Source organism: Oryzias latipes, chromosome 7, assembly GCF_002234675.1.
Source record: "Oryzias latipes chromosome 7, ASM223467v1".
Lineage (NCBI taxonomy): Eukaryota > Metazoa > Chordata > Actinopteri > Beloniformes > Adrianichthyidae > Oryzias > Oryzias latipes.
The window spans coordinates 3,769,935-3,783,977 of NC_019865.2; the positions used below are offsets into that span (position 1 = coordinate 3,769,935).

General features: G+C 40.5%; 1 protein-coding gene across 1 annotated transcript in view; it reads right to left on the bottom strand.

Annotated features, from left to right (window-relative positions):
• The window catches only part of LOC101156817 (rho GTPase-activating protein 4-like), a 38,877-nt gene that overhangs the window by 20,359 nt on the left and 4,475 nt on the right, over positions 1 to 14,043 (bottom strand). The window contains 3 exon segments of the mRNA XM_011476762.3: positions 3,345 to 3,507; positions 3,575 to 3,746; positions 10,392 to 10,714. Of these exon segments, the coding sequence (XP_011475064.1) occupies positions 3,345 to 3,507; positions 3,575 to 3,746; positions 10,392 to 10,461 (405 nt within the window). The 5' untranslated portion in view covers positions 10,462 to 10,714.

Here is a 14,043-nt window from a genome sequence, read left to right on the forward strand (position 1 = left end):
TTCCCATCATCCCTTTGTCTACACTTTCTCCCTCACAACACAACCACAAGCTTTTTTAAATGCCTTTTTTTGGTCTGCTCCTGATTCACAATGATTTGAACAATTTTAACTATTTTATATATGTCCTCCATTAGCAGAAAAATGCTAAAACAATATGTTAGAAACACCAAAAAGCAAATTTTCCTCAGAGTGGGTTTTTAAACCTGAGGGTGCAAAGATGAACTTTTTTGACATGGGAAGCAATCCGCCTTCAGTGGTCTGCAGAGGAACTGCAATATTTGGTACTTCCTGTCAATTTAGGGAACAGGTCAAGGCTTGGAGAGAAATGAAACAAAGACCTGAAACATTTAAAAAAAATTATCAGTAATGTTTCAAGTGAAAAATCCTCTTTTTTGGTTTCCTTCATATGGAATAAAAAAACAATGATGAGTGTGCAGGCAGTTGCTTTAGAGAGAAAGGATTAAAAGTGAGTTGGTTCACAGCTTGTTTTGTCAGATCTCACAGAGCGAAGGAAAAAAATGGTTGGAGCTTAAAACGATTTTTATCAGCTAAAACTCAACCCAAGTGGTTTTGATCTGCAGCCTCAGAAAAAAGGGAGCAGATCCAAATCAGATCATTCAAAGCACGCACTGCTGTCTGCAATCCAACAAGGCTGCACTTCCAACTTTTGCAGCTTGCAACATTTAAACATCTTCAGCGAGGCCTGGTTTAAGGGTTTGCTGTTTAAGAAAAAATAAAGAAATTATCTGAATGAAGAAGATCTATACAATGACAAACACAGTACCGTAATTAATTGCAAGACAAATGCCCCCCCCCCCCCCCCCCCTCGAATCGACCTAAAGGAGACCAATTCTATGAGGTTTGAGGTCTCACAACATTAAGTCCTCGTTGATTTGATGTGTCACCACAGCACATGTGGGGGAAACAGGGCTTAAAGCCCGGATGGAACCCCCGGGGGCATCTTAATCTACCCTCCCCTCAAATGGAAACCACTGAGAGTTGAATGTGCTATGAAGATCTGGGAAAATTCCTATCTGTTGATCGTTTAATAACTCCCAAACTCTCACACTCCAACATTCAGTATCTTTAAGGGATCGTTATTGTGGTTCGTAAAGTTTTACCAAACTGCAACAAACTACTTTGTATTCGACGTACGTACAGTTTTACCTCGTCTATCGCCAGATTTACACTCTAAAAAATAAACCGCGATAAGTGAAATCTGAAAAGAAGTCTTTTTTATTTTTGACATTATTCTAGATGTGTAAAGGCGTTAAACCCATCACTACACTGTTTATGCATTTTTCTCAGACAGTAATGAACATTTTCACACTTTTCTGTCTTGTTCAAACTCTCAAAGGACTTTCGTTAAAAAAAAAAGGTCCAGATTTTGCAGAATGAAAGATCTCAAGATCTATGATTTATTTTAGCTTGGTAAACTGAACAAGTTCTGCACAGGAGACACAACACAGAGGAGCTTGATTGATAAAAGTCTACAGCCAACCAGGATGTAGACCACAATACGCTGTAAACAAAATGGCATGCTAAATTGAACTAAAAAAAAAAAAACAGTGAATCAGCGAAAGGTTAACCGCAGTATAGCAAGGGACCACCGTACCACAGCTGTTCTGCTTCAGGGAAGTATCATGTTAGGCTGCAAGTATTATATTGTATTATGTGTTGGTTCATGCTGCAAGTCTTGAGGTTTTGTTATTTTCCATTCAGTTCTTCTGTTCTAGAATAACGTTCTAACCACTGAATGTAGCAGAGAACTGGAGTGACTGAGCGTGACGTCATCAACAGGAAGTGGTTTACTCCCAGCTCCAACCAAATGAAGTCAAGTCAGACACTATTTCCTCGCGATGCGGACACCCCCATGTTGGAACCAGATGTCGGCAGTAACCAGTAGCTTTGTTTCTATGGCAACCACTCTCACCAATCAGGAGTGAGTTTGTTGGAAGGCCACACCCCTACCACTAGGGGCAACACGAAATCAGAGTAAGAATAGCTATTCTGACCAATAGAATGACCGAGTAAAAGCTGTTTATTTCTCTGTAGAGGTCTTTGGGATTTTGGCTTCTTGGAGTCAGCGGGTACTTCCTGTTTGGAGCGCCAAGGGGGAGGGGTCACTCAGTCTAGTTCTCATATACAGCCAACAGTACAAACATCTATTTTTATTATATTATATTCATAGTTTTGGCTCCTTCAGTCCTTTATACCTAAATACCTTAGGTTGCTGCACCTGTACCGTCACATATATTTTAAATGTTTTCAAGTATTAAATACCATTTATCAGAACAGAAAAAAGAGGCAGAGCAAAGACAATCCTCCTACAAAAAAAGAGAGATGAAGCTTGCTTCATCCTCTAGGATGTTTTTCTTGACGGTCTGTGAAGTTGGGCTCTGATTGGCCACATTTGCGTTGTTTGATGTGGAGCTGAGAGTGATGTTGAAAGGACCTAGATGTTCTTGGCGTTGAACCAAAACCTTTTAGCTGCTTTAAAAACAACGCATGTGGCCTAATTAAGATTCTGCTCGTTTTTAACTGTACAAGTTCCTGTGAGTCAATTTAGACAACCTGCAGTTTTACCAATCCCACACTGTGCACTTTCTGAGAATATTTATGATTTGGCGCTCAGGATATGCTCATCTTTGGTACCAAGAAGCTGGACTGTTTGTAATCTGTAAAAATAATCTTAAGCAAAAGCATTTGAGGCTTTATTGAAGACTTTTAAATGTTACAAAAAAAAAAAAAAGAATTTCTAAAACATAAATTGAAACATTTAAACCCTGTTTGTCATTTAGGGAAAACTTATATCAAAAAGCCACAGACCACAAGAAAAACGTTGATGACTCCACCGCCTCCAAATTGCTGCCATGGCAACTGCACAAGGTTTGCAGCAAACCAAAACATGCTCTGAAGAAAACTGTCTTCATATCAAGATTTGAACCGCAGCACCATCATTTCCAACTCTAAAGAACTGTTCCTGATGTTGCTGCAACAAACCTTTGTGTTTTTTCTAAACACGTAAACCACAAACATCTTCAAAACTGAGTGAATCACTCAGTAAGAGGGTGTAAATCACTTGTTTTTCATCATTTTAAAGCTCAAATACGAAAATTAAGAGGCATGGTTTTTTGACTGATGGACCCAGCAGAGCGTCAATCTTCACTTTGCCCCGCCCAATCCCTGTGTTCAGAACATTGGTTGGGGGAGTGAATTTAGCAGAATGTGGTGGGCGGAGTCAGAGATGATCTATTGTTTGTATGGCTGTGATTGTTTCACAATAAAAGCAGGGAGACTCTTGCAGCCTCACTTGAACTAGACGCGACTGAGCGCGCACTCACCCGCTTGTGCAGACGGTGTGTGTCCTCCGTGCTGTGTGCGAGCCTCTGAGTGAGCGTGTTGCAGCAGGTGTCCCCCAGCGCTGCGTGTTCCCGGCTCTCCAGGCGCGTCTGAGTCAGCAGAACCGACCAGACTTGACACACCGACTGACCCCATTGCTCCTTCCTGCAGGATCACACCTGATATGACGGCACGGAGAGGCAGACCGGGGACACACACACCACCAGCTTACTTTTTAGTCTTGTGCGTGAACCTCTCCGTGAGTTTGTCGAGGGCCCGCGCGTACTCGGCCTCTATGTCGCCTCGGCGCCGGAGGAACTCCGAAAGGTCCGAAAGCTGCTGCTGTTTTACCTCCACTTGGGAGTCCAGAATCTTTACTTGATCTGTCAGCTGGGCGCGCAGATCTGACATGACAGACAGACAAACAATCAGGGGAGAATAGCTATTTTCATAAATGCATATTCATAAAAACAAACAGATACGCTGATGCATGCAAACACAGACAAATAAGGCGCCGACAGGAACCGGGTTTACGCCACAGATCCGCTCTGTAGGCAGGAGGTTTTCTTACCCCTTAGCCATCACATGAAATATTGAAATATTCAGTCTGTCTGCTGCTAAAAAGAGATCCATACATTTATACAGAATCTTAAAAACCCTTTTCAGTCTGGGAAAGATTTTTGTTTTTAGAAAAATGTAATGTTAAATAGTAAAACTTATTTAAAAAATTCTAAAATTACTTCTAGCTGCTTTGCTACAAGATAAAATGCACAAAGATGTGGATTTTCTGTGATGTCTTTGTTAGAAAAAAACAGTATATATATTTACATACATATTTGAAGAGATCTGTAGCTTGATGGAGTCAGGAATAAAGGGTTGAGAAACTAAACAAAAAGAAGACAAGCGGCAGAGAAACAAACAGCTACATGCACAATTTGTGGGATTTTCTTCAACTTGTATCACAAAACTGAGTGTGTTGTGTGTTAAAATTAAAGAAAAACTCAGGAGAGGTTCAGAATTTCAACTATTCTACCTGCAGCCATAAAAACTTAAAGGGAACTCAGTTGTTTGTGGGACTCAGAGCCATTTTTTTAAAAACCTGAATACAGCACGAGGCAAAACTATCCAATAATGGTGTTTATTTTGGTCTGCGGGTGGTTGCACCACATTCATATCATGCATTTTTTATTAGCGTTCTAAAAGCAGCATCTCGCCGATGAGCCAAAGACAATCTCGAGTATTTTAACCTCGTTGCTGTTGAGAAAGTGCGAGGATTTTCCATTTGAAAGTACTCGAGCAGACAGAATGTGATTTCACGAGTCCTGGGCCAGACTCAAACACTGCACACACCTGAAACCCATGCGGGGGGGGATCCTACTGCAGATGTTAACTTGCAAGTAAACCCTGATGCGATTCAACATTACACGCCACATTCACGTCGGCCTTCTTGTTACTTCAGACAGTTCACTTCCTCTGAATGTTCACCAGAACTCTGCTAAGTGGGAAATCTTGGCTCATTTAGTGCCTTAGTCACAACCGCCCTTACAGGTGGATACGGGGTGTCTGCAGGTGAAAAATAGACAAACCTGGACCTGTACAGGTGGCCCGCACAAAATTTTGAGGTTGTAGTGCGTGAAACTGACATTATCCTCACGAATACTTCACAATACACATACGACAATGGTACGTTCCATTTTCATGACGTCCCTTGAGGTGGCCTTTTGACCTTCAGGTGAACTGCAAGTTCAAATAACATTTGACAAAAAATAATAATAAATAAAATAAGGAGGTGGAGGCCCAAACAAAGAAACAGCAGGACTTCCACTTTGCTCCCTGATCACTTAAGACCTAAAAGAAGCTGCTGTTGAAACTATTTGAAGTTTCCATTTTCTTAAAAATAAAACAAACCGAAGGAAAGTACCCCTTTTTGGGAAAACTGAGATGCCAAAAAAAATATTTTCAAACTCCCTGAAATTTGTTTTCTGCAAAATTCTTAAAATAATTTAGATTTGGTGCAGTCTAACTGTGAGTATAATGAACAGAGGGAGTAACTTTCAACAACAATCACACCAGGTGACACCTGACTGCCTTCCTGTACCTGGAGCTGCATGTAGAAGCACTTTGATTCATGTAAAGCTGAAGGGAAAGCTCAGAAAATGCAAAGCGGCTGTCAGAAGCAGTGAGATGCATTGCTGTTTGTTATTGTTCACCAAAGAAATGCTGCTGATGCTGAGACGCACAAACTGCTCGCTGTTGCAGAGACGCCTCCTGAAAACTGATGTGTGCAGCAGGTGGACCAAAGCGATCAGACCGCTGACATTTCTGCAGCTCCGAGCTGCATCTTATTCTGAAAGACAGCAGCCTTAGATGTTCAGAATACTGGGAATTTTACAGCTTTTTTGTGCGGCAGAATTCTGTAGCTTATTTGCAAATTTTACACAGAAAACCTTTATCTGTAAATGGAGATCAGAGCCATGTGTTGAGATTATGGTTCTGAATTGTGTGACATTTTTGGTTTCATGATAAGAAATGTCAGAATGTGAATGGGTCATGCATGATCCAACGGTCACGGATCGTCAAACAGAGAACATAATTGGATGGTAATATAACTGTTTGCCTCTCATTTATTCGCCTCTACAAGATAATTTTCTCTAAAATTAGAGGTGAATTTGTTAGTTTTTTTCTATTCTGCATTTTCTAATCTGTTTTTAATTCTCACTATGAAATTTAACAAATAATTCTGAGCATCAGGTCAGTTTGGAAGCAATAAAGTCAGACTCTATTAAATATATTAAAGCCTGCATTGGAGTCGTGCATCTGGATTTGTGTGAATTTCTTCTTGATGCAGTGGCGCCTCTACCTCCGTTCTGCAGGATTTTACATAACCTTTTGTTTGACGGATCGACCTGTAAAAAACCTTTTATTCATCTCATAGATCTTGTGTGCAAACGCCTACGATTCGGGTAAAAAGAATAACCCGTTCACAAACTGTAAATCTGAATCTGTGTTAAGTTAACACACATGGTTTCCTCTGAACAAAACCTCCCCCACTGGATTAAAGCATTTGACCTTATTAACAGATGAGGGATTAGGTTTGGATACTGCGGTAAATTAGCAACCCAACAATAAACACAAACATTGTTTACGCTTTATCCCATGTGGATCTTTTTTTTTCCTTCTGTGTGACATTTAAATCAACAAAATATTAACGTCAGATGAGAACACACTGTTGATTTGAATCCCAAGAAAAAATAAATTCTGCCTTCTTTAAAAGAGGTTCTACAGACATTTACCATCAGAACCTTAAAGTCCTACTCGGATCATCTTTTAAACTATTAGAAAAGGGTTCCCAGTGCTCTTTTAAATATGATTATGCCGTTTTTAGTCTGAATTAAAATAAAAAACTGTCGTTTTCCAGGACAGTTTCTGCTGAGCGGATGCAGTTCATTGGAAATTCACCTCAGAGTTGTGGGCGGGACTTATGATGTGGAGCAACCCCGCCCCCCATTGCTGAAAGCTCGGAGCAGGAAGCTTGTGGCCAACCCACCGTATCGTCTACGTCACAAATGCACCCTTTTCAAACAGCATTTTTTCATCTCCTCCTGATTCACAACAATTTGAAAAAAAAAAATGCTCAGAAATACAATTTTCAGCTTAATTTTCATTTATAGATGTCCTCCATTGTAAGAAAAACATATTATTAACATGGATTTCAATCCAAACAATCAAAGGAATGGCCTCCACTCCAGTGATAAACCACTGACTACATATGAGTGTTGCTACCAGATCTCTAACCTGGTCCATCCACATATGTGTGAATGTTACGCCACTCCTGCTAAAGCATTTTACGGTCAGAGTATGTCTTCAGATGTAAATAAAAATAAAAACCTCTTAAATTGAATATAATAATATAAAACATTAACTGAACCGAGTGACCCCTCTCCCCTGCTGCTGCTGCTCCAAACAGGAAGTACCCGTTTCTATGGTTGACGATACACTCACTCACTCCAGTTCTCATGTACCGACATGTGATAAACCCATAACAATCATATTTTACTATACTTGAAGTTCAAAAATGTATGAACCAATTTTCATGCTGGGATTTTGCTCAAGCTAGATCGTTTGTCAGCTCAGACCCCAAAGAGTTCACAAAAGTTCAGGGGCCTCATTTACAAACGTGGCGTACGCACAAAATAAGGCGTACGCCACTCTCTACGCAATAATTGAAATTTATAAAAAGCAAACTTGACAGGAAAATGTGCGGTCCTTCACGCAAGCTCTGACCCAGGCGTACGCACAAAAACGGGTGAAATGAGAAACGGCGACACTGTCGGCAGATGGAAGAAACACGTGAAAGTGAAAATGACAATCCTGCCTCTCAGAAATAACATGAAGACTTCCCAAAGCAAGTCTTACAATTAACAGCTACACGAACACCCGTTTGATCGATCAGCAGTGAGACAAACAAAAAATCAAACGAAAAATACAACAGAAATTCAAATGAACACTTATTTGCAGAAAGAAAGGTGAAACATGTTCTGCAATATTGGCATGTTGTGCAATTCATCCTCATAAATAATATAGTTAACAGAACGAAATAATGTACAAAACTGATATTCTCGTTAATGTGTCCGTCTGGCGGAGCAGATATAGGTGCAATTAGACAGACAGATGGATGGATAGACAGACAGACAGACAGACGGACATATTAATTGTCCACTGGGGAAAGTTGTTTTCATAGTAAAATATTTCTTCATAAGCTACGGAATTATGGTATTCATGCATTTGCCTTCAGTTTGTTTTATTTTTGATAAAACAATGTATGGCGTATGTCTCAACCATTTAGAAAGCAACAAGAAATTAAATTAGCGCTGAACAATTTCCCATTTCCACGTCAATTATTACCAACATCTGTAGCTTGTCAGATGTAATTAAATGGAAGGAAATAAAATGCCCCATCACAATGCGTAATGACGCACAATCTTTAGACAGCAAGAAGACTTGCTGGCAAACGACTTTGATGTCCGATCATTTCTTTCATTTCTTTTTTATTTCGGCCACGGTCCGAGGTTGTGAGGCTACAGCATTTACGGCGTCTGCCACCGTTTGCCACTCACGTGCCTTTTTGGCATTAGTAATGCCCACACTGTGCCCTCCAAACAACACTTTTCTCATCTTTCCCCCTCGCCAACGATAACTTCTACTTCACATTGAGTGAAGTTACGTTTTTTTGATTTCCTCACGGTGTTTGCCATGATTTCACAATCAATAAATATTCATTTGTAGGCGTTTCACGGACTATTTATGAGCAACTATGGGCGTGTCATGAAGCCGCAAAAGCTGCGCTGCATTTAGAGTTGGTTGTGATTTATTAAGGGAAAGATGCGTAGGATGTGCGTGCGCACGGTTTTATAAATCCGAATATTTCTGTGCGTACGCACGTCCTATGTTTCATCCATACGCCACTTCTGATGCAAATCCTACGCAAAGTTTTATAAATGAGGCCCCTGGACTTTACCCTTTGACCAATGATGGCGCCATATAGGAAGGTTATATCCACACCGCACTATTTATATTTGGACAAATTATTTTGTCTGCTTTATTCAGGCGTTTTGTCTTTTGTAATATTTTAAGTCATTGCCAGGGTGACGTTTTGTAAGGAGGAAAATTTGTCTGAGTTTTAGTCAATTTATATAGTGTAATTAATAATCCTTTATGAGCTAAAATCAGTTTGATCATTTTTGCCTCATGCTATACATGTTCCCTGCTTCTGTTCTTACTGATAAAGCGGCCATCAGAGGTTCAACTCACGGAGTCAACTCTTTAACCCCAAAGACACAACGGTCATGACTATGGCTACGACCACCTGGCAAAACTATTTAGGACACACACAAAAAAATGTATATCCTGTCCTGTGAAATGTAGAATTTGTTGCATATTTACATTTTTAGGAAAAAAGATATAAACGTAATCATTGCTATTTTTTTATTCATAAACTTTAAAGTTTTGAACTTAAAACATAGGAGAGAGAATAGATGTGTTATCAGCAACTTTACATGTAATAAAATGTGATTAAACTGTCAGAAAACAGACTGCTGTAACACAATGTTTGTTTTCACAAGAGTCCCAAATAAATGCATCACCAAATTATCAAAAAATTGCGTTTAAACTTTATTCTGGAAGAATACATTTTTTTTTTACATTTTTTAACAGCAAAACAGCCCCCCTAGAAATACATCTTTAAAAGTGAAAGATTTTCTTTGAATACGCAAATAATCTGCCAATTTTAAGAAAAATACGATATAGTCACTAAGACATGTTTTCTTAAATTAAGCTGATTTGCTTTTACAAAACTATCTTTTTGAAAAGACGAAAAATAAGGAATTTTTCTTACAACAAGAATCTTTTTACTATTCCGCTTTTGCAGAGCGGAATTTTCCTGACATACAGGAAAAACAAATCGGGAAGCCTTTGCTTCTCTGCCACCTCATATAAAGTGATCTTATTTACACAAGCTTGTAGGCAAACGCAGCAAAACCAATAGAGCAGCGTGTCAGCACGTTGATATGAAAAGGCCAATGTAAACACTATGTAACTCCGCCTTCCCTTTGCTCTTTCACCTCTCCCTCTTTTTCTTTTTTTCCCCCCATCATTCCCCTCTTTACTCTATTCCCCCCACCACCTTCTTTGTGTGAGTACACAGCCCCCGGCTGACTGGATGCGAGAAGACAGCATCACTAATACTAGCTATAAATACACCCCTGTAGTACAGTACGGAGAGCAGCAGCTCCAGAACCCAAACACGCCACATGACGCGCATCTTTCTGTCCTGCAGAATCGTGCGCCCCAAATGAGTTGAATCCAGCCTCCCACTGAGAGGATTTACATGCATGTACCCAAATGCACAATCTGCATCCAAAGCGGCGGCACACACACATCAGTGTGCATGTGCTTCCTTAAATGCATCCATGCGTGCAGGAAGCCAGGCATCCACAAAGAGAAGCGAGATAAAGGCCACAGACGTGGTGATGAAACACGGAGCGGCTCACCCTTCATCTGAGAGTCATACTCCGCCAGGCTCCCCTTCTCCCTCCTCAGTTTTCCGTGCGATGTCATCATCTTTGACCCCTTGAGTCGATGACACCGTCCTTCCAGGCACCGGGGTCCTCGCGCAGCCTCCCGGTTCCTCGCTTTGGAAAGCTCTCAGTCCCAGCTCGATGTAATCTCTGACCCCTTGACCTCTTGGTCTCGCCGCCTCACAACTGCATCGACATCAGGGTCGACTGTTTTCTCTCGACGGGGAGGTAACACAGATCGATTACACCATGGAAGGCGATGGGATCCAGGTTTGAGTGCTCATAAGGGAAGTGACCTGAGCAGCAAAGAGAGGAGGAAGGATGAGGAAAAAGTTGTTAGAGTTTGACATGATGACAAGAGGGCAGTAGTGGACAAACGAGGGCAAGAAGACAAGACAGAAAGGAACAGTGACACCAGAGAAGGGAGGCTTAATAGGAGGAGCGGTGTGATGGGGGCAGAGTGGACAGTAAGGGGGCAGAGTGATGAAGAGGCAAGATGAAGGATAGGGGGATGGGAGGAGCAGAGGTGATGAATAGCAGCAGTAATAAAGGGCATTTTTTATACCTCGAGGTTACGCAGCAGAGAAATGCCTCCACTGACTGACTGTAACCTGAGAAACCACAGCAAGAGGCAGCAATGACTGACACCAAAAAGCAGTTTGTTTGCTGGTTTGCAGCGTTGCCGCTCACATTGTGTAACACTTTGAGGGGATAGTGTACAGTAAAATTCATATGCACTAGCCTATGACACAAGAAATATCTCACTTTTATCGGCATCCTGTAGAAGAGGAAGCACTTATATGCAGATGACACTCAACTATATTTCAAAAATAGCAATCAGCTAACTGGGTTTTAAGCGTTTCTTAAAGACACTAAATTTTTGCCAAATCTGACTGAGATATTTGTTTTTAGATGAATGCTCCTCCAGTTCTCTCATAGACAAAAGTCTGAACATCCAACTATTATGACAATGTCCTGAATATATTTCTACTGCGTGGTATAGCAGTGTTCATCCATTGACTGTGTATGAGAACTGGACCGAGTGATTGTGACGTCACCCATGATGAAATAACAAAATGAAATAATTTCTGTTGCCATTTTTTTTGCAACGTAAACACGCCATGTTGGAGACAGAAATTGAGCTGTAATTAGTCATTTCTATGGTAACCACTTGCGCCAATAAGGAGTGAGCTTGTTGGAAGTTCACATCCCGTTAATTTGAGAGTGGGTCAGGAGAATCTGTCAATCAAATGTTTCAAACGTTGAACGTAGGGGCCAGCAGACTCCACCTACTTTTATTGAAGGATCTGATTGGTCAGTTTATAACCTGAATAACTTGCTCTACAGAAAAAAGGAGGATTATCAAGTACATGTTAAAAAGGTATCAGATCAGGAATGGTTATTCTGACCAATAGAATAACTGAGTAACAGATGTGAATTTCTTTTTAAAAAGTCTATAGGATTTTGGCTTCTTTGAGTCAGCGGGTACTTCTTTTGGAATGCCAAGAAGGGAGGAGTCACTCAGTCCAGTTTTCAGATACAGTCAATTGACATAACATAAAAGAAAAAAAAGAGCAAATTAAGCACCTTAATGAATCAAAAACTCACAATTATTCCAGTAATCTGGGTTTTACTTACAAAAAACAACTAATTACAAAAATAACCAAATGTTAGAAGGACTAATGTAAAATGAGTGGAAAAGTCAGCTGAATTGCTGCCACTAAAAGATGTTCAGCATTTGAATGTTGCCTTCAGATTGACAATAAATGAACATCTGTAAACAAAGATGGCAGCAGAAAGCAAAGATAGAGGACCTCCCACTCTGACAGAAAAAAAAACATAATTAGAGCAGGTTCTGAAATTCTACGTGAAATAAATACAAGACAGCAGTTTTTTGTGTGTGTGTGTGTGCAATGTTTTTTTCTTTGAATCATTCAGATTTTAGTCTAAAATGACTCTGGAGACTTCAAACTTTTGGATATCTTTAGGTTACAGCAGGAAGAAGGACAAAAACAAAGCAAAAAATTTCACCGCCCTTCAAAGCTTCTGTATGTCAGCAGATCTGACTGTTCCTGCAATGCATTATGGGAAATATGCATCATGAGAGGTCATCTAAGGTCCATTTTCAAACTTTAATAAATTGCTGAAAGGCTGTCGTAGTCTAAATTTATACGTCTTTGGGTTTTTTTTTACTCTCAACAAAGCAAGCAGGCTAAGATGAACCTCACTTCCCACATCCGGTGTCAGTTTCTCAACAGGTTTCACAGCTCTGAAGAACACAGCTCTACTCACAGCTTTCACTGGAAACTGTTTCTCCATTAGCCTCAAGCAGTCCTTTTTGGCTTTCAAAAAAATGTGACGGTTACAACAGAGAACTGGCTTGGTGTAGCCTGTTGTAACCCTGCGTGCAGCATCACATGAAGAAGAGGAGACGTGAAAATAAAAAAAACAAAAACAAAAAACAGCCTAAAATTGTTGAGTTATGTCACTCCACGCTGCTCCAAAACACCAGAGGCAAAGCGTATGCAACTGAAACTCTCATTTCCTCCCCTGCAAACCGTGAATGTGCTTCAGACACATTTCAGAGACGGTTTCAGATGGAAGTCGTGAGTAAATGCAAAAGAACTATTAATAAACAAAGAGAGATTTCTACAAATGGGACTCTGAGACCTCCACAAGGCTCTTCGGGGAGGGGGGCTTTCATCAGTGCGACCTTAATCTGCGCCGAACAAAATGTATGTAAATGATCTGAGAAGGATGGAGGAGGCTTCTCAGCAGAAGACTGAGAAAGAAAAGAGGTTTTGAGGAGTGAACGTCAGGCAGAAAGGGAGGTCATGAGGGATCAGGATTTCACAGCTGAAGTCAAGGTTAATGAGGGAGGGATGTCATACTGATTACAAGACAGGATAAAGTATATGCAGTGCCACGATACAATTAGGCCATTGTATAAACTTTTAAGTGCTGACGCTGGAAGGGGATTTCTGGGCAGTCCGTTTTTTTCATTTCAATTCTTACTATTCTTGTAGATTTGTTGGCTTTTGACAGATTTCTGTCTTTAAATCCTGAGTCCCAGTTCAGGAGAAGGGCTGTGATCTTACAGGAACCTTCAGCTAAGAAAAGCTCAGTTCCTGAAAAGCTGAAGATTGGTTAATGTTTCCATTGCATGGGGCACACACAGGCATTTAGGCATCCCGTTCCTGTCAAAGCGATCTGATGCCGGTCTGTACGCCTCGGCCAAGCTTCAGCTCGGTGTTCAGCGATGCAAACACGAGTCAGGGTAGAGTCAGGTATGACACTCACCACCCTGACAGGCGGGCCGGAGAGAAACAAGCTAATAACAATGCAGTAGGAAAGACTACACAAATGTATGCAAGACAGGACAGGACTACAAATGTAAGAGTTAAATGGTGTGTACTGATACAGTACTTTTCTACCTTGCTTTTAGAAACCCACTCCAATGAAATTTGAGTTTTTAGTGTTTTAAACATGCTCTTGTGGCATTTTTCTCTATACTATGTGGAAACTTTCGCTTAAAATTGCATTTCTGAGTTTTTCTTTATTCAAATTGCTGTGAATCAGGAGCAGACAAAAAAAGTGGTTTGAAAAAGATAGAAAATACGGTGGG